The 22,240-nt window shown below is 35.1% G+C and overlaps 1 protein-coding gene across 2 annotated transcripts in view; it reads right to left on the minus strand.

The window, feature by feature from the left end:
* Nucleotides 1–22,240, minus strand: part of TRMT1L (tRNA methyltransferase 1 like) — a 45,320-nt gene that overhangs the window by 17,676 nt on the left and 5,404 nt on the right. For both annotated transcript variants that reach the window (XM_044267293.1, XM_044267292.1), the window contains 8 exons: nucleotides 21,084–21,197; nucleotides 17,973–18,037; nucleotides 16,189–16,318; nucleotides 13,561–13,681; nucleotides 12,832–12,911; nucleotides 9,483–9,732; nucleotides 8,863–9,075; nucleotides 6,607–6,797 (listed from right to left, as the gene is read on the minus strand). In XM_044267293.1, coding sequence (XP_044123228.1) covers nucleotides 6,607–6,797; nucleotides 8,863–9,075; nucleotides 9,483–9,732; nucleotides 12,832–12,911; nucleotides 13,561–13,681; nucleotides 16,189–16,318; nucleotides 17,973–18,037; nucleotides 21,084–21,197 — 1,164 coding nt within the window. The remainder of the gene's footprint in view (nucleotides 1–6,606; nucleotides 6,798–8,862; nucleotides 9,076–9,482; nucleotides 9,733–12,831; nucleotides 12,912–13,560; nucleotides 13,682–16,188; nucleotides 16,319–17,972; nucleotides 18,038–21,083; nucleotides 21,198–22,240) is intronic.

A 22,240-nucleotide genomic window follows, 5' to 3' on the forward strand; every position in this document is an offset into this window, starting at 1 on the left:
AAACCAAAAAAACAACAGAACAAATCAACGAAACTAGGAGCTGGTTCTTTGAAAGAATTAATAAAATTGATAAACCCCTGGCCAGACTTATGAAAAAGAAAAGAGAAAGGACCCAAATAAATAAAATCACGAATGAAAGAGGAGAGATCACAACTAACACCAAAGAAATACAAACTATTATAAGAACATACTATGAGCAACTCTACACTAACAAATTTGACAATTTGGAAGAAATGGATGCATTCCTAGAAACATAAACTACCACAACTGAACCAGGAAGAAATAGAAAGACTGAACAGACCCATAACCAGTAAGGAGACTGAAACAGTCATTAAAAATCTCCAAACAAACAAAAGCCCAGGGCCAGACGGCTTCCCGGGGGAATTCTACCAAACATTTAAAGAAGAACTAATTCCTATTCTCCTGAAACTGTTCCAAAAAATAGAAATGGAAGGAATACTTCCAAACTCATTTTATGAGGCCAACATCACCTTGATCCCCAAACCAGACAAGGATCCCATCAAAAAAGAGAGCTATAGACCAATATCCTTGATGAACACAGAAGTGAAAATTCTCACCAAAATACTAGCCAATAGGATTCAACAGTACTTTAAAAGGATTATTCACCACGACCAAGTGGGATTTATTCCAGGGCTGCAAGGTTGGTTCAACATCCGCAAATCAGTCAATGTGATACAACACATCTATAAAAGAAAGAACAAGAACCATATGATACTCTCAATAGATGCTGAAAAAGTATTTGACAAAGTACAGCATCCCTTCCTGATCAAAACTCTTCAAAGTGTAGGAATAGAGGGTACATACCTCATTATCATCAAAGCCATCTATGAAAAACCCACAGCGAATATCATTCTTAATGGGGAAAAACTGAGTGCTTCTCCACTAAGATCAGGAACATGGCAGGGATGTCCACTATCACCACTGCTATTCAACATAGCACTAGGAGTCCTAGCCTCAGCAAACAGACAACAAAAAGAAATTAAAGGCATCCAAATCAGCAAAGTCGTCAAACTATCACTCTTTGCAGATAATTGGATACTTTATGTGGAAAACCCAAAAGACTCCACTCCAAAACTGCTAGAACTTGTACAGGAATTCAGTAGTGTCAGGATATAAAATCAATGCACAGAAATCAGTTGCATTTCTCTACACCAACAAGAAGACAGAAGAAAGAGAAATTAAGGAGTTGATCCCATTTACAATTGCACCCAAAACCGTAAGATACCTAGGAATAAACCTAGCCAAAGAGGCAAAGACTCTGTACTCAGAAAACTATAAAGTACTCATGAAAGAAATTGAGGAAGACACAAAGAACTGGAAAAGCGTTCCATGCTCGTGGATTGGAAGAACAAATACTGTGAAAATGCCTATGCTACCTAAAGCAATCTGCATGTTTAATTCAATCCCTATTAAAAATACCATCGATTTTTTTCAAAGAAATGGAACAAATAAACCTAAAATTTATATGGAATCAGAAAAGACCCTGAATTGCCAGAGGAATGTTGAAAAAGAAAGCCAAAGTTGGTGGCATCACAATTCCAGACTTCAAGCTTTATTACAAAGCTGTCATCATCAAGACAGTATGGTACTGGCACAAAAACAGACACATAGATCAATGGAACAGAATAGAGAGCCCAGAAATAGACCCTCAACTCTATGGTCAACTCATCTCCGACAAACCAGTAAAGAACGTCCAATGGAAAAAAGAGTCTCTTCAACAAATGTTATTGGGAAAATTGGACAGCCACATGCAGAAAAATGAAACTGAACCATTTCCTTACAACACACATAAAAATAGACTCAAAATATATGAAAGACCGCAGTGTGGGAAATGAATCCATCAAAATCTTGGAGGAGAACACAGGCAGCAACCTCTTCAATCTCAGATGCAGCAACTTCTTCCTAAGAACATCGCCAAAGGCAAGGGAAATAGGGCAACATGAACTATTGGGACTTGATCAAGATCAAAAGCTTTTGCATAGCAAAGGAGACAGTCAACAAAACCAAAAGACAACTCACAGAATGGGAGAAGATATTCACAAATGACATATCAGATAAAGGGCCAGTATCCAAAATCTATAAAGAACTTATCAAACTCAACACCCAAAGAACAAACTGTCCAATCAAGAAATGGGCAGAGGACATGAATAGACATTTCTGTGAAGAAGACATCCAAATGGTCAAGAGACACATGAAAAAATGCTCAACATCACTCAGCATCAGGGAAATACAAATCAAAACCACAATGAAATACCATCTCACACCAATCAGAATGGCTAAAATTAACATGTCAGGAAACGTCAGATTTTGGAAAGGATACAGAGAAAGGGGAACCCTCCTGCACTGTTGGTGGGAATGCAGGCTGGTGCAACTACTCTGGAAAATAGCATGGAGGTTCCTCAAAAAGTTGAAAATAGAGCTACCTTATGACCCAGCAATAGCACTACTGGGTATTTACCCTAAAGATACAAATACGGTGATCTGAAGGGGCATGTGCACCTAAATGTTTATAGCAGCAATGTTCACAATAGCCAAACTATGGAAAGAACCTAGATGTCCATCGACAGATGAATGGATAAAGAAGATGTAGTACACATACACAATGGAATACTATGCAGCCATCAAAAGAAATGAAATCTTGCCATTTGCAATGACGTAGATGGAACTAGAGGGTATTATGCTGAGTGAAATAAGTCAATCAGAGAAAGACATATATCATATGATCTCCCTCATATGATGAAGTTTAGAGGCAACGTAGGGGGCTTGGGGGGGTAGGAAAAGAATAAATGAAACACGATGGGATTGGGAGGGAAACAAACCATAAGAGACTCTAAGTCTCAGAAAACAAACTGAGGGTTCCTGGGAGTAGGAGGGTATGCAAAACGTTGTTGGGTTATGGACATTGGGGAGGGTATGTGATACGGTGAGTGCTGTAAAATGTGTAAGCCTGACGATTCACAGACCTGTACCCCTGGGGAAAATAGTATGTTACATGTTAATAAAAATAATTAATAAAAAAAAGGAAGGTGAAATAAAGATATCACCAGATAAGTAAAAAGTGGGAGAGTTTGTTGCAGAAATATTAAAGTAGGTTCTTTAGGTTGAAAGGAAATGAAATAGAGTAACTTGAATCCAAAGTTAGGACTAAAGAGCACTGGAAAGGCAATTATCTGGGTAACTATAACAGATGTGTGTGTGAGTGTGTGTGTGTGCGCGCGCGTTGTGTATGTGTGTGTGTATTCGCACTTCTCCTGTCTTAAATTCTTTGAAAATCTTAAGAATTTTTTAAAAATAAATACAATACTATATTGTTGGATTGGGTCACTATATATATAATTAACATATGGCAAAAATAGCCTACATGAGAAGAGAAAAATAGAATTACATTAGAGCAAAGTTGCTAGCTTTTGCCAGTCTTCAGTCAATATTAACCTGAGGTAGTTCAAGGTAAGTTAAAGGTGCATACTATAATCCCTGGAGAAACCATTAAGAAAATAACTGAAAAATATATAGCAAAAAAATCAGCAGAGTAATTAAAATGACACACTAAAAATATGTCTAAGATTTAAAAAGGCAACAAAAGTGAAACAGAACAAGAAAAGGGCATAAAAGACATAAAAACGAATAGCAAAAGAGCTAACATAAAGTCAACCATTTCAATAATGACATTTAGTAGGAACTCTAAAACTCTCCTCAAAAGGCAGACACGATGAGACTGGATAAAAAAGTAAGATCCAAGAAGACATTTATGGATTGAAAGTAATAGGAAGACAAAAATATTATGTCAATAGGAACTACAAGGTGGTGTTTATATTAATATCAGATAATATATCCATTCAGATAAATACCAGAGAGATAAAGATGGACATTTCATAATGGTAAAAGGGTCACAGATGAAGAAGATAAAACAATTACAAATCTGTCTGAACATTTCTGGAGATAAAATGATCGTTAAAGACAGGCTGAGGAGACCTAGCATAAGCATAGTAATACAAAGGCAAGACAAATATCAGAATTAAATAAATATTTAAGAAAATCCTCTTGAAATGAAAGATGATTTGAAATACTGAAGGGGTACACCATGATTTAGGAAAACTTATCCTAAAAAGCTATACCCTAGTAAAGTTACTGGACTTCAAAAGTTAATATTTCTTTGTGCAGCCAGGCAAAATAATGTCACATAAAAGAAGGAATAGTTGCAATAATATTCAGTGACAGATGACAATATAAAAGCTTTTACAAGGTAGGAACTCAAAGAAACTCTAAACTCTTTAAGTATAAAGGCAATGGGCAGTGAGTTTTAAACATGCAAGAAATCACGGAGTATTTTGCCCATGAACACTCTTGACTAAACTCAAAGTCAGATTTCTCAAACTAAGAGATGATATAAGAAATATGGCAAAAAAAAGTGATGATGAGTACTAAACACATTTAATGTATAGATTTTATTGGCAAAATAAAATATCAGTGTTACATATTCTAACAACACATAAATGCTATAATGAACACAAATTAGGAAGGGAAAATGGAAAATGGGAGGCTGATTATCTCATTTACAATGCCAAGAAATCAAACTACTTAAAACACAAAACAATTTCAAATTTTGGAATACTTACTCACTACTACAAAAGTAAAAGATTGAGAAAGATAATAAATGAACAACAATAGGACAGATAAACCAGTGTCTAAAGCAGTCAAGAGAAAAGGCAGAAAAGACAAGTGTTAAAAATTGCAAAAAAAGAAGATAACCACAGAAACCAAGAAAATTTAAAAAGCTAAAGCTATCCTGTCTGTACCCAACCACTGGAAAATAAACAGCCAAACTCTAAATTCCTTTGAAGTTTAAAGAGATTTCAAAACCCAATCAAAATAATCCTAAAAAGGGAAACTATACACCATCTCATTAATGAATACTAAAACAAAATTTTAAAAATTAGCAAATAGAATCTATCTTAAGAAAATACTTCCTGACAGAGTTGTTTATTCTAGAAAGGCAGAATGGTTCAATACTGGAAAACTTTATTACAATTAATCAAACCAATTGACCTAAGAATATATACCACATAATCATCTCCACAGGTGCTGAAATATATGACAAAATTCAACATCATGCTAAAATACAGTACAACTGGAAATGAAGGATACTTTCTTAACATGAAAAAATGATAGGTATCTCAGACCCACGGTTGACTCAGAAAGCACTAAAGAGAACTAAAAGGAACGTGACAGGATGCCTTCACTAGCAATGAACACTATAGCAAAAGTACTTGTACAAATGAAAAGCATACTAGGTTATTAGGAAATTTAAAAATCACAATAGTATCTATCCTCCTTAATTTAATAAAATTACAATACTAGCTGGCCTATTTATTTACCCTTTTTTTTTTTTGGTCAGTACAGTTTTTATTTTTTATTTTAAAATTAAAAAAAATTTTTTTATTAACATATAATGTATTATTTGCCCCAGGGGTATAGGTCTGTGAATCATCAGGCTTACATACTTCACAGCACTCACCATAGCACGTACCTTCCCCAATGTTCATAACCCAACCACCCACTCCATACCCCTCTCCCCTTTTATTTACTCTTTTACTAAGAGAAAAGGAAGATCCCATATCAGGAACACTCTGAAAACAGAGCTTTGAAAAGGGACTGCTGTAACAGATATTAAACACTAAAAATCCTCTGTAATCAAAACAGTGTGGTAAAGGTGTATGAATAGATATTCAACCATGGAACAGAATAGAAAATCCAGGAAGAAACTCAAATATATTCTTTAGTATAAGGAAGAGATGGTATTCTCACATTAGGAGAAAGGTGAATTATTCAATAAAACATAACCTACCCTGAATATAGAAACATGAAAATTCTAACTACAGACAAAATCCAGAATACATAAAAGAAAACTAAATTAACTTTAAAACAGCAACAAAAAACTTCTCCACATGAAAGGTTAAAAAAAAACAACAGATGTCAACTGAAGTCACAAGAGGAAAAAATACTTGCAACACATATCATAAGGGTTAAACTCTAGTAAGAGTTCAAAACATGCCAAGAATCTAACAGAAAACAATGGACACCTATTTCTATGCCCCAGAAAAGCAAAAGAGAAACAACTCTAGGAGGGCATAAGCCTCATCTTTTTCTTTGATCCCCATGCCTGGCATATAGTAGAGGCTCAGTAAATGTTTACTGAAGGAATTTTATGACTGATGGTTTTTATATTAAGCCAGAAACATGATAATTACTTTAATAAAATTAGTGATTTGAAACACCCTAGACAAAGAGGTCATCTGACTTAAGTTCCTAAAATTAGTGACAGTGGAAACTAAGTTATTTCTAGATGTTTGAATAGAGGGCAGAGCTAGAGAGCATAAATTGTACAGCATGAGTAAATAACTTTAATAAACTCACACGAATGTCTTGTCTGTTGATGAAAGGAAATCCAGTATAGGAAATAAAGTTAGCACTGTAATCTTTAAAATCAAAGGACAACAATATGTGTAATTAGGGATGGGATAAAGACTTATTCATTGGAGGCTTATACATAAGCACAATATACAGTCAAGAGAAACTTGAATTTACCTTCTACCATATTACCATCCTTCTGGAAAATTCTCTCTTCACACCACTGACAATGGATCAGGTACTGAATCTTCTTGGCTGTTTCATCTGCAGAGGTAGGCCCCCTCAAAACTCTCACAACAACCAACACAAAATGTTCCAGAGCCACTGCAAAGAGTACTTCAATGCCTTTGTTACACCGGGCTGCAGCTCTGGAAAGAAATTTTTAAAGTTACTTTGGGGGCTTATCATTTTTCTTTGTTTGGCATTATACTGACAATACAAACCTGGACAGGAAACCATGGATGGGTTATGGGAAAATAAGGAAAAGTTCCACTTTTTTTTTTTGACAGTTCAATTCTTAACAGTAGTGTTTTTAAAAGATCATGACTGTAACTTTTACACAAACTGAAACACAGGTAATAAAGGATGCTTGGGAGAATCTTCAGTAACTAGACATTTTCCATTTTGGTACCCTCTGATTGTCAGTGTCACTTTTTTTCTTGTCCTCACCACCACCCTTCTTTCGTTTTATCAACTTTTTCTATAACAGTTCTTCCAAACAATGGTTCTTGAAGACTAACTACATGTAGGTTGGTATGTGCTGAATGCTCAGTGAAAAATGAATAGGTGAAGTTTTTGCCACTATTAATTTTATGGACTTCTGGATTAAATTCTAATTGATATACCATTTATGTACTTAGTTTTCCCTCTGCAGTTATATATACTAAATTCAGTTCATGTGTATTAATTTCAATTTGTTGATATTACATTATAAACATTTCTAAGTATACACAATAGGTCCTTAGCATGTATACACACTGGATATCAGAGTTTTCCGATAATTAGGAATACTGGCAAAGGTATATGAAGCCTAATAATCTGCATTATGTTGAGGCAGGAACTTCATTCTAAATGTTGTGAACCCAATGTTGAGGCTAGTGAATGAACTGGCTGATCATGCATTAGCTATACTCTCAGGGTCAATTTATATAATATTGTACTCTTCTTCAAGCATAATATTCTGAATAAAGTGGGTGCTCAAAAAAAAGGGGGGCATCTGGGTGGCTCAGTGGGTTAGGTCTCTGCCTTAAGCTCGGGTCATGATCACGGGGTCCTGGGATTGAGCCCCATATCGGGCTCTCTGCTTGGCGGGAGGCCTGCTTCCTTCCCTTCCTCTCTCTGCCTGCCCCTCTGCCTACTTGTGATCTCTGTCTGTCAAATAAATAAATAAAATCTTAAAAAAAAAAAAAGCCTTTCTTTAACTCCTTAGAAATCCTGATGAAAAACAGAACTTTTTGTTTTATAGGTAAGATCATTTTGCAGAATCAAGTTTACAAACCATCACTTAAAATTTATGTTTATGTTTATTTTTGTTTTAGTTATCTCTACCCCCAAAGCTTGAACTCAACAACTCTGAGATCAAGAGTTACATGCTCCATCGACTGAGCTAGCCAGGCACCCCATAAGTCATCATTTTATTCAAACTATGTAAAGAAAGGAGATGAAACAGACATAAAATGAGTTTTGGGGCGCTGAGGTGGCTCAGTTGGTTGAGCTCCAACTTTCGATTCTGGCTCAGGTCAAGATCTCGGGTCATGGGATTGAGCCCCGCATTGGGCTCCACACTTGGTGCAGAGTCTGCTTGAGATTTTTTTTCTCCCTGGGCTCTTCCCCCTGCTCGAACTCTCTCCCTAACACTTCTCTAAAACAAACAAATAAATAAAATCTTAAAAACAATGACAAAAAGTCCCAAAATTTTGGGGGGCACCTAGGTGGCTAATCAGTTAAGTGTCTTACTCTTGATCTAAGCTTAGGTCTCAATCTCAGGATCTTCAGTTCAAGCCCTGTGTTGGGAGCTCCATGCCCAGCACGGAGCCCACTTAAAAATAAATAAATAAATAAATAAACACCCCCTTCCCGATTTTTTGTAAATCTAAAAACAGCCTTTGCTTTTTCTTTTCATGGTGCTAACCCCCATCTAACCTACATTGTTAAAAAATAACTGATTTGAAGGTTTACTTTCATTTTTATCTCTTCTTCCTTAAACTACTTTATTTTAATAAAACTTTTAATTGGAGACTAAACTATTTTAGGGACAAAACTTTTAAATCAGATTATAAAAGAAACATAAGATTACCAAAGAAATCGAGATTCTAGACATGAATACAGAATTTGGACTTCGTGCATGTTTTGAAAAATGCAACTGGCACTTTTTGTAATATTATCTCTCTCATATAACCAAACATATGAGGTATGTTGTTGTCAGTCTGGTACCTTGCCACTGCAGCTACAACAATTCTGGCTGCGAGTTCCTTGTAATATTCAGTTCGGACAATATTACAGCCATAGTGACGCCGGGCAACATGCTGTGCCTTGGCATATAAAGAACTGATATCTGTAGAAGTCACTGATACAATGCCAAGGTTTCTTATATTTCTGAACGCAGAATCTAGATAGTTCACGGATGTTCCAAAAGGGTCTAGATGTCTAAAATGAGAAAGAATATACATTTATTTAAAATCATACTCATAATCAAAATGATACCACTGCCATTAAGTCTAATGAAAAAATGCCATGGATTCAAAAGTACTTTACAAATCTGTTTTAAATATACAGTCCTGTTTTTAAATTAAGTAATAAAATGATCACATGATACATCACATATAAAAATGGATCAGGCTTATAGGAAAACTGTCATGCCTAGGAATTGTATTTCAAATGCTAGAAAATGTTCTTACTGAATTTCTTATGCCAACAAAAAAAACTATTAATGCAAATAAGTAAAGAACAATAGTCTTTTTATCCCCCCTCCAAAAATCTGGGCCAGTTTAGAAAGTCACACACACACACACACACACACACACACAAAGTAACACAAATTTTTTTGCACTTACATGAAATCAAAAGATCTCAGATGCATCAGTACATTGGCATCCATTTTGGTCACCTTAATATTACCAAGGTTTTCCTCTCCTTCATCAAGAATAGCATCACTCTCTTCCTTTTCCTTACTGTCCACCACCACTTTCAATTTGTTTAAATGGCAATTCTCCTGAATCAGTGTCACAGAGTTTTCATTCAAGTCATTAATTGTAACCTTCACTGCACTTCCAAGATGTTTTGCCCATTGTAATCCCATTATCCCTTAGGAGAAATGTGAAGGAAAAGGAATTTTAAATTATAGTAATTAAAGAATAAAACAGTATATAATAATATTTTATAAAACAAAAACCATATTGTTTCAAAAATCTTAATATTGTCATAAATAATTCTTTTTACTTTCTCACTACAAACCCTCTGAAGTAAAGTTACCATACACACACAAAATGTTTCTAACAGATTTTCATTAATACTTCTAAAACTTTTCTGAAACCCCTAGTCAAATAAAATAATCATGTTTGTTCTTTATTGGGGGGAATAGGTTTCCTTTTGTTAAAATTTCTTACAATGGAATGCTTTTTTCAAACAAAATCTTACAGAGAAACCCAACATACAATATGAGTAAGGGCGGAGTTACTCAGCCTGGGGGATGGGAAGCTGAAAACTCCTCCTGCTGAAGTTTACCTAATGCACCAAAATACGAAAACAGCTTTAGTGGACTAACATTTTTCATACACTGTACAACAGCATCATTGTGAACTAAACAGAACAACTTTGTACATGTAAGCAAATGATCAAGAATTCAGACCAAGAAAGCCTTTCCTCACAGGCTTTCTAGACCTACTGGATTAGTGCCACAAGCAACATCTGTTACAGTATGGGAGAGGTGCCACAGGCCCAGACACTGTGTATTAGAAAACCCTCTATGGTCAATACTTTTAGTACATCTTCTTCACTCATATGTCTCATAAATGTAAATATTTAACATCCACTATGTGCCATGGTCTTTACAAATATTTTCAAGTTCTAATAAGCCTGTGATTAGTTCTAACATTCCCCATTTTAGAGATGGGGAAGCATGCAAACTGACTGCTATGAACTGATACAAGTTTACAAGGGACCATTACACAAAAGGACTGAAAAGCTCAGACATTAGCTTTGATGATCTCAGGTGAAAAAAGAGTAGTTCATTGCAGCATTATTTATAATAGCCAAGACATGGAAACAACCTAAGTGTCCACAGATGGATGAAGAAATGTGACATATGCATACACACACTAGAAAATATTATTAAGCCATAATAAAGAAGAAAATCCTGCTACTTGTGACATCATGGATGGACCACTGGAGGCACTATGTTAAGTGTAGTAAGTCAGAGAAAGACAAATACTGTATGATCTCACTTATATGTGGACTCTGAAAAAACCAAACTCATAGAAACAGATCAGATTTGTAGGTTGCCAGAGGTAGGGCAGGGGGAGGGTAGAGGGTGGAAGAATTGGATGAAGATGGTTAAGAGTCCAAAGAAGATAGACAGATGGCCAACAGACACATGAAAAGATGCTCAATATCACTAATCATGAGTAAAATGTAAATCCAAACAATGAGATATCACCCTTGCACCTACGAGAATGGCTAGAATCAAAAAGACAAATGTTGGTGAGGATGCAAAGAAAAATGAACCCTCACTCACTGTTAGTGAGAGTGTAAATTGGTGCAGCCACTGTGGGAACCAGTATGGAATTTCCTCAAAAAAATGAAAATAGAATTACCATATGATCCAGTAATTCTACTACTGGGTATTACCCAAAGAAAATGAAAATAATTCAAAAAGATGCATGCTTCCCTATGTTTACTGCAGCATTATTTACAATAGCTAAGATATAGAAGCAACTCAAGTATCTCCTGATAGATGAATAAAGAAGGGAGTACATATACACAATGGAACACTATTCAGCCATAAAAAAGAATGAGATCTTGGCCAACTGCAACAACATGGATGGACCTAGAGAGTATAATGCTAAGTGAAATAGACAGGGAAAGGCAAATACAATTTCACTCATATGTGGAATTTAAGAAACAAAATTAACAAAGAAAAAAAAAAAGCAGATTCTTAAATACAGAGAACAAATTGGTGGTTGCCAGAAGGGAGGTGGGTTGGGGAATGGGTAAAATAGATTAAATGTAATTAAAAAAAAAAAGACAAAGAAAAAAGAATAAAGAAAAAGGGTTGGATAAGGGAAAATGCTGGTAATTAAATTTGGAAAAGTAGGTTGGGATCAGATTATGCTTTTAACCACTACTCTTCCAACAAAGAGGGACTTAAAAAGGAGAGCTAATTCCTGCTATCATCCTTTTGCTACAAACTTCCCCAAAATACACTCCCTATGACCTATAAGAAGAAAGACTTGAATTACGTTCAGGTGACTTCTTGGAAATTTTCTACCCTATTATCTTTTCTTTACTCTTAAGTTCTTTTGGGAAAAATGTTCTCAGTATTTAAAATTACCCCTCACCCCACAGCCTAATGACTAGGCAGTTTATTGTATCACAAAAAAAGAGAGATAACCAAACATCAAGTATTTCCTGATTATAATGAACCAGTATTCTTGAAAAAAAAAAAAAAAATCCTATCTGAAACTGATCACACCTGAAAATCCAACTACCAATTAACAGAAATACAGGGGACAAAGGAACATGTTATACAAACCATGGAGATACCATTAGCAAAAATCTAGACTCTGGAAAAGTCTGTAAGGCAAACAAGCTACATGTCAACAAATAACTATCACACACAAACAAAATGATGGACGTGAATATAGATTAAAAAGAGATTTAGAAATATCAAACAATGAAACATATAGTCTTTATTTGAATCCCTGCTTGATTTAAAAAAAAAAATCAGGTAATTGGGCATATTTAACATTTGATATTAAAACATTTGATATTGATTTAATTTTTTAAGATGTGATAATGGTATCATGGTTTTCTTTTTTAAAAATCCTTATCTTTCAGAGAACCAACAGAAATATTTACGAATCAAATGATGTATCAGTGATTTGTATCAAAATAATGGGGATGAGGATGGTAGAAGGAGGTATGAGGGAAAAGTGCATGGGATACAGCCAAAAGAACAAGCATAAGTTGATAATTTTTGAAGTGAGTGATAGACAGCAAAGGACTCTATTATGGTCTACTTTTGTATATATTGGAAATTTTTCCACAATAAAAATATTTACTTTGAGTCTTTAATTTTTTATGCCAAAATATTCTGCCAGATAGAATACCCATATAAATTTTCTAAGAAAAAATACTGCATAAAGCTGATAATTAAAGTGGAGTTCCAAAAAAAACATTACTTACCAGTGGCTCCAAAGGCATCTAGACATTCCAAAGGTTTTCTTTCTTCAGCCAAAGCAGCCAATGTACAGAATATTAGCTGCCTAGAACAAAGTATAATAATCTGAAATAATTTTACTTGAATGAGGATGGCTTCATCACTGTAGATTTTATTTTATTGAAGAATAGTGAGATGGGGAGCCTGGGTGGCTCAGTCAGTTAAGCATCCGACTCTTGATTTCAGCTCAGGTCATGATTTAAAGTTTGTGAGAACAGCCCCACACAGGGCTCAGAGCTGGGCATGAAGCCTGCTTAGGATTCTCTCTCTCCCTCTCCCTCTGCCTCTTCCCCCACCTCAGGCTCACACGCTCAAAAAAGAGAGAGAATTGGGGTTCCTATTTACTGTACAACCTGTTTTAAAGGAAGACCTAGTAATATATTCCCTACCTTAGTATAAGAAGTAAACATTTGTGAAATTAAACTATCAATCTAGTTGGGTTCTATAAACAAGCATTCACCATGAATAATGATTTCATAAATAAAACTTGCCCACAAAAGTACTATTTTACTCTCTGAGAAAAAAATTAGTTTGGTAGGATAAAAGAAAACAATCATTCTAAGAAAATACTAAAACAGATGACTTTCAATCTGTACCTAGTTTTAAATTTCACTGTTATTAGAACATAAGATTAAGAGAAGGTACATTTGTTATAATTTGAAACATCCCATAATCCTTTTCCCAATTTATCTTACCGGTTTAGTTTCATTTTGGGATTAAAATAGGAATCTGTTTTTTGAGGTATAGAATAGTTAGGACAAACTTGTACATCTGTGTCTGCCTCTTTCAAAATTTCATTAGGTGGTTTTGCAGAAGCTAAAATGAAAAAAAAAAAAGATTTCCAGTGAAATACAAAATAATTCTAAATATCCAAAATAATACACATTAAAAGAAATAACTTTTCATTTTAATATTTTGCTATAATTGAGTAAATAATGGAAAAAGAAAAACAACCCAAAACTGATTTATTCAGTACTGTCTTTAGGAAAGAGTAGCACTCAATTAAGTATTTGGGGAATTAAAGTTTATTAAGTTAAATCTTCCCTGCCTTGAACATCAAAATATCTGTATTATAACCCTAGCTAAGAACAATAAGCTTAAAATAAAACAAAATTTGGGGAAAAAAAATTCAGGACTCCTGGGTGGGTCAGTCAGTTTAAGCGTCTGCCTCCAGCTTAGATCATGATCCTAGGGTCCTGGGATAGAGTTCCACATTGGGCTCCTTGCTCAGTGGGAGGTCTGCTTCTCCCTCTGCCTGCTGCTCCCTCTGCTTGTGCACTTTCTCTCTCTGACAAATCAATAAAATCTTAAAAAAAAAAAATCCTAAAACGCCTTTTGTTCATCAACTCCTATACTGTGTTTACATAGACTGGCTGCTAAATATGTCTTACTGTGATAAAATGGTTATAAAGTTAGTATCTCTGTTTCATTCCATAAGCCATCGTGGATGACAAAGAATCACTATACTTCCAGAACATGCTAGATTTCAGAACACTTTCTTATAACTACAACTGTAAAACACAAAATTATCTTAAATTGGGTATCAAGTAATGGGGAAAAAAAAGATTCTACATTTTGTATATATTAGAATCATTTAGCTATGAGCCCACATGAACTACTGATGTATTTGTGTATGTATATTTTAGGAATGAGACATATATATATTATGTGTGGGGAAAAATAGTCTTAATTTTTGGCTTTTTCTTTTTTTTTTTTTTTTAAGATTTATTTATTTATTTGACAGAGATCACAAGTAGGCAGAGAGGCAGGCAGAGAGAGAGGGGGAAGCAGGGTCCCCACTGAGCAGGGAGCCCAATGTGGGGCTTGATCCCAGGAGACCCTGAGATTATGACCCAAGCCAAAAGCAGAGGCTTAACCCACTGAACCACCCAGGCGCCCCTGTGTTTGGCTTTCTTGATAATATTAAAATCAGAATGTTAACTACATGGCAACCATACTTCCCTTTTTATAATGCCAAATAAATCATAGTTAACATTCCCTAGTGTTTTTTATATTATTCTACACCCACCAAAGTGGCATGTGACTTATCTCACAAGATCAGCCTTTCTGAAACCAGATTCTACCAGCAATTAAGCTCTATAGAAAATTATTTCAGTGACTATTTTTTTCAATTCTTGAAAGAAAAGTACATAATAACCATTCTAGATGTATATGAGAGAAATTAATTCATTACATACAATGGATGCCTTAGGGCATGAGGTCTTAATTCTTTTTTTTTTTTTTAAAGATTTTATTTATTTATTTGTCAGAAAGAGAGAGAGAGAGAGAGCATGCACATGCATGTGCAAGCAGGTGGAAGGGCAGGCAGAGGGAGAAGCAGGCTCCCTCCTGCACAAGTTGCTCAATCTGGGACTCGATACCAGGACCCTGAGATCACAACCCGAGCAAAGGCAGACACTTAACCAACTGAGCCCCAGGCATCCCATTAATTCTTTTCTTAAGAAGGGCTGCCTCACTAATAACAAGCTTTTAATAATCTGATATCACTTCAGGATAATAAATGGTCTTTTTTTTTTTTTTTTAAAGATTTTATTTATTTATTTGACAGAGAGAGAGAGAGAGAGAGAGAGAGATCTCAAGTAGCCAGAGAGGCAGACAGAGAGAGGAGAGAGCAGGCTCCCGCCGAGCAGAGAGCCCGATGTGGGGCTTGATCCCAGGACCTTGGGATCATGACCCGAGCCGAAGGCAGAGGCTTTAACCCACTGAGCCACCCAGGCGCCCCTAATAAATGGTCTTTATATAACTCCTTTTTCCAGTGTTTTCAACAGTAAGTATAACATAGCTATCTATAATCTTCTGTTAAGATACCTATATTTAGGAGTGCCTGGGTGGCTCAGTCAGTTAGGTGGCTCACTTTGGTTTGGGTCATGGTTCCACGGTTTTGGGATCGCGCCCCACATCGGGCTCCCTGCTTGCTGGAGAGCCTGCTTCTCTCTCTCCCTCTGCCTGTCCGCTCTGCCTACTTGTGCTCGCTCTAGCTCTCTGTCAAATAAATAAACAAAATCTTAAAAAAAAAAAAGTAAATATATATACAAAAATACACACACATATATATATGTATATTTACTTTGGCATCAATCACTTTTTCTACCCACATGAAATATATTTGTTAAACTGAGGACAGTTAAATGTTGTTGGGAGCCCCACAGAAAGAAAATGAAACCTGACGTAATGGATTAATAGTTAACTAAATGATTTGGTTAAGTCCTTGTATTTTATTTCCCTGATGTCTGAAAAGAATAACTTGATCATTGTTTAAAGATTTACTTATCAACACATGTTAATGAGATTGCTCAACTTACCAGCAATATACCTGGATTTCGTCTCTCCTTTATTCACATGTCGCCTTACATGTCCCAGCATATCGGTCCTTCTGGTGATTGTTGCTGAACAAATGATACAATGATAATGGGCGCCCATTTTACTGGATATCTATCAAACAGAGTATTTAATTTAAATGTACAATGAAAGACAATGAAATAGAAGTTTATTAAGATTGCAAATTAAGCATGTTAGTGTGTCATGAGTTTAATGATGTAGAAGACAGTATTAATATTGCCATGGGACTTCAAAGGGATCTTTACTTCCTTCTCTATATTTATGTTTGCTTTTTACTTACTTTATAATAGACCACTACTTTAATTTGTTTTTCCCATTCATTCTAGTCAGCATATAACTGTACCCTATTTTCTATAAGTAGCACTTATAAAAATGGCATAAAATTAGCAGAACTGTATTAGTAGGTGAGTGCCAACTGTTCTCCAGGAAAATAAAGTCCTGATTTATACTGTTTGCAGCTTTCTGTGGTATGTGTACTCTACCATGGCCAATGCCAAGCTACAATTGTGACAGATTTCAAGCTACTGATGTGAAATCACTGAATGTGAGTTTGGGAAAAGATGTGTAATATCCTACTAGAGAGCATGGCTGCCATGCATATATAATAAATATAATATATAAATATATAATGTATTATATATATGTTATACATATATATGTATATGGCGCCGACAATAGTAAAATAAGTAATAGGAAATAATGAGATTGGACTACTCATTACCTTTGTTTATAATATAATTTATTCACTTTAAAATTTATACAATTTAATTTTTAATGATGGCCATGTTTAACAACCAACTTTCAAGATTTCTAGAAATATGGGCTAGTTTCGGCATACCACTCAATGCTAGAAAATGTAATAAAAAGACTAATGGTCCAAGTAAAAAATTTTCATTTTGTAATTTCTCATTTAGCTGAGAATAAAGAGATTATTCCAATGGCTTTTTCCCTACTTTTGATACCTTTTACCCTTTTACCCTTAGAGCTTCTACCTCCTTGGGATCAAACAGCAAGTAAAGAACAGGTGAAAACATTACACATTGGTACTGTTGTCATCCCATTCAAAATATCCTGGATAGGGTTGATGGACCAACCATTGTCCTGACCCCTGCTTAAGAAATGTTTTTTTTTTTTTCTCCCCAGCACTTTACTCTTTTTAGTGGCCCGAAAAAAAATTAATAATGAGGACTTCTTAAGCTAATATGCATCCAGGATAGTACTAAAAAAACTATTTTGCAATTTGTATTCCCCAAAAGTTAAATGTATCCTAAAAAGGGACATTAGCACTTTTAAACAATTATTAAGATTTCAGAAAGTTTCTTAATTCTGTCCTTTGACAGATTAAAAGAGCATAGAGAAGGTAAATATGAATTGACATACTGATATTTAACTGAATCACAGAAATTGAAGGCTCTTATCCCATAATCAATTTATTTTAAAAGAAAAATATTACTTTTTATTTAAATTCTCCATTCCAAAATTAGTAAATAGGTTAACTTTCATTCTGAAACCACAAGAGAAAAATTTATCTGAATAAAATTAAAAACTGAAAAATGAAAAGTTCAATACAATAACTTTTTTTCATATAATTCATATTTTTTTCCTACCATGATAATCTGAAAGCACTCAGACACAAAATCTTAAAGTAAACCTCATTGTCAAATGTGCCCACAGCCTTAAAGCCAGGTAAAAATTCTGCTTTCTTTAAAGAGGGCTAAATTTACAAATGAATCTCACATCTGATTACCTGTTCTCCAATAATGTTTGGTTTCACTGGTCGACAAGGTAAGTGACAGATGCACATCCTGTAACCTAAAGTGAAGAATCACTGGTTGTCATATCAGTTCATTAAATATTCAAGTACCATTAAAAATTATGAGCAAATTTTATTTTATAAGAATAACTGGGATTCTTATTTATAAGGTCATAGTTTATTTGAATGAGACTTAGTTTTATGTATTTGTTATATAACACATAGTACAAAAACAAATGTAGGATATCCAGGTTTGAATTCTGGTTCTGCCAAGACTATGTGTTACCTTGATTGGTCATTTAGCTTCTTTGGGACTCAATTTTATCATCTATTCTCTGACATTGTGACTTTTTATTAGGCTTCGCCTTCTTTGCCTCATAATACACCTGCCGCTATACAGCCTCTTCTTCATGAGAAGGCACTTAGCTCTCTCCCATCCTTCTTAACCTTCTTCATGCATCCTCTTCCCTCTCTTCCACTCTAAAGAGCAGATTTTGCTATAGGCCTAATGGCTACATGACTTTTCCCCCTCATTTTCTTGGTAACTTTAATGCCTTTTATGGTTGCAACTATCTCCCCTGGGGGAAGGAATTCCAAATTCTAGGTCTAGTTACCAGCTCCTTTCTGAGGACCAGATCTCTCCTTCTGATTGCCTGCTGAGGATGTACGACTGGGTTATCCGGTCAGTATTTCAAAATCTGTCAAGGACTAAAAATATCATTTCCTCTTGAACCATGTCTCTTTTTTATTTTTTAAATGAATGATGATGCCTTCCAGTTGTCCTAACTGTAAGTGATCTCCAGCTCCTTTCTTCTCATACCTTGCATCTAATCCTTTCTCTTACTTGTACATACGGAAGTATCCCAGGATGCAGTAACTTCTTTTTTCTCCATTAATATATACTCCTATGGCTATCCCATCTAATCCATGGCTTTAAATACCATTTATATTCTGACAATTCCCAAATGTGTATCTCTAGCCCCAACCTTTCCACCAAACTCAAAATTCTTATCTAGACATGCTACTTGACATCTCCAGGAGATGCATCTAAACGTTCACATGCTTAAATCTGCAGGCCTGGCCTTTTCTCCCCATACCTGGTCCTCAAGCAGTCTTCTCTGCTCAGTAAAGGATACCACCATTCTTACAGCTGTTCAAGTCTCAGGCTCATGCATTCTTGGCTATTTTCCCCTCACATCTTACTTCTATTCCTTCAGCAGGTCTTGTTGCTTCTACCTTAAACATATTTGCAAACTACTTTGAGACCTGCTTGCTAAAACAAAACCTGTGATACTCGCCATGTACCAGATCATCACCATGTGAAAAAAATCCAACAACTTAATGTACTTAAGAAAGTAAAGAAATACCATGAGCCATTTAAGAGATGAGAATAATCAGGAAGACAAAGACTACCTATAGGTTAAACAATGACTTAAATAAAGAATACAAAAAGAACTTTTTAACTAAAATGAGACCGTTCTTTTTTGATAAAAAGACATGATTTTTGTACATTCTTAAAAATAATTAAACAGGGGGGGTGCCTGGGTGGCTCAGCGGGTTAAAGCCTCTGCCTTCGGCCCAGGTCATGATCCCAGGACCCTGGGATCGAGCCCCACATCAGGCTCTCTGCTCAGTGCAGAGCCTGCTTCTCTCTCTCTCTCTGCCTGCCTCTGTGCCTACTTGTGTTCTCTGTCAAATAAATAAAGTCTTAAAAAAAAATAATAATAATTAAACAGGGGGTGGGAGGTTGGGGTACCAGATGGTGGGTATTATAGAGGGCACAGATTGCATGGAGCACTGGATGTGGTGCAAAAACAATGAATACTGTTATGCTGAAAATAAATAAAAAATAAATTTAAAAAAATTAAACATAAAGGACAGGATGGCCTCTAATTTAGTCTCTAATTCCCTTTTCTTTAAATGACTAGTCATAACCTTTTACCAGTAATACTAAGAAAATTCTTTCCTGGGGTTAAAACTCCAGATAACCACATTTAGCAACACCTATGCTCACAAATTCATATACAAGCATGCATATGTTTAAGATGGATATTTAGGGCTTTGAGGGCAGAGTTTTTTTTTATCCATATGAAGTATCATAAACTCTCCTCTCAACACACATGCAATAGCAGTTTTTCATGGAAATCCTTCCAAATAAGCTAGTATAGATCTAATATATACTCTTTACAATGGTGGCACAATAATTTATGGTATGTATACACCATATTACAGTCAACCAACCCGTTTTTATTTTAGTTTCAAGTTTTTGTCACTAAGTATACGCTGCAGTGAATTCTTGTACATTTATCCTTATTAATTGATTCTTTGACTCCCAAAAGAGGGAGCACCTGGTCGAGAGTTTTGTGAATTTTTAAATTTAAAAAACATTGCCAGATCTCTTTCCAAAAACGCTGTACTAATTCACATAAGTCATTCTCAGAATAATTCACTATATCTAAAAAGTCTTTTAACTTTGTGAGATCTCATTTTTTGTCCTTTAATTTTATTCTTTATAAGACCTCTTATTCAGTCCCCCAAATTATGTCATTTTTGTCACTACTGTAATTGGTATTTTTTTAATAATTTTTATTTATCTAGAGTAGAGAAAGACTACGATTTCAAATATTTATCTTATATCCCACTACTTTTTTAAAAATCCCACTACTCTTTTTAACTCTAATCTTTTTAAGCCATCAGCAGAAAAAAAGATATTGTCTTCTTTCCCAATATTCAAACTATATATTTTATTTTGTTTTGCATTTACTACACTTTCAAAATTATGTGTCAGATGGTAGTTGTTCTAACATAAAAGAAAAAGTATTAACTTTTTAAAACATAGTTCAAAAAGTTATAGGGACTCCAGGGCCAAGCAAAATACCCAGTATAGAACAGATGCTTAATAAATGTTTGCTAAACTAAACTACACTTACAACATTCATCCATTGCCTAGAGAGTTCCATAATTGTTTATTAAGAAATACATTAAAAGGACATTAAATCCCTCACAATTTTAAATGGAAAATATTTGAATTTGTTCACAATAAAATTCCAAAACTTCTATTAAATCTTGACACATTTAGTTTTTAGCAAGCACAAGAATACTAACCTTCAAATTCAACTGAGACTTTCCAGTGTAAATTCTGAAGGTGACGACGAAGCTTATGACTATTACAAGCTCTGAATTTCTCCTTAGGGCACAACGGACAAGACTGTTTGTTTCCTGACCAAAAAAAATAAAAAATAAAAAAGAACCAATAAAGCACAGAACAGACAGGCTACTAATGCCTCAATTTAGCTGCGAAAGAAGTAGCAGGGGACTCTCTCCACCCAACACACACACTTCTCAGATAACATCTATGTTAACAGTAGGGAGAGTCATCTCTGCCTCAACAGGTAGTTAATAATCAGCACATGGTCAGTGATTCATTTTTTACCCTAAAACTCTCCTCTCTGGGGCTACCTGATAACTTTGTTGCCACTGGGAAGAGAGAAAATGAGAAATTAATAAAGTACATGATATCCCTCCAGCCAAAAGGCCTGCCAGAGAGAGCATCACTAGGTACATTGGACAGGGGAGAAGGCAGTACTTGTCACACTCCCAGGGAGGCAGGAGCGGGAAGACGGTGTGAGCACCTGCTGTGGCATTCTGCTCTGGCAGCAACAAAATCAGTTAACATGCAGAGTAAGAAAAATGGAAGGAGTGAAAGGACCTAGTGGGATCCAAAATAACTGCTATTCTGGGACAGGGAGCATGGTTAGAACCACTGTAACCAATTAATGAATTTGTAAGTTCTTCCTTCTTCATTAATGAAAAGATTACGGATCATAAAAATAGAAGTCTTATTTAATTAGAAAAGTAATGGCTCTCAAATAAAAACTTTGAGAGTAACAAAAAAAATTAAAATCTCAAATTCAGGTTTAAAACAATAAACATACACAAAAACAATCAGCAACTCAATTTTTAACCCGAGTATCTTTAACATACAGCAAACTGTAAATATAGTCAAAATTAATTTTTCTATGTGCTCTGCTTACTTCAAAAAACCATGAAGTGATACTGAGGATGGAATTCAAGCACTGAGGATGGCAAAGCAGAAAGAGAGGAGCTTGAGGCGTGACAACAATGAGGAACTCTTGTTCCAGCCTTAAATTGCCCACCTAGGGACTTTATTTATGTGACTGAATATAATATGCCTTTAGTTATTAAAGGCGGTGGTTTTTTGGGACTTCTGTTGCTTATAGTTAAATGCAAATCTGAACTAA

Source organism: Neovison vison, chromosome 10 (assembly GCF_020171115.1).
Source record: "Neovison vison isolate M4711 chromosome 10, ASM_NN_V1, whole genome shotgun sequence".
Lineage (NCBI taxonomy): Eukaryota > Metazoa > Chordata > Mammalia > Carnivora > Mustelidae > Neogale > Neogale vison.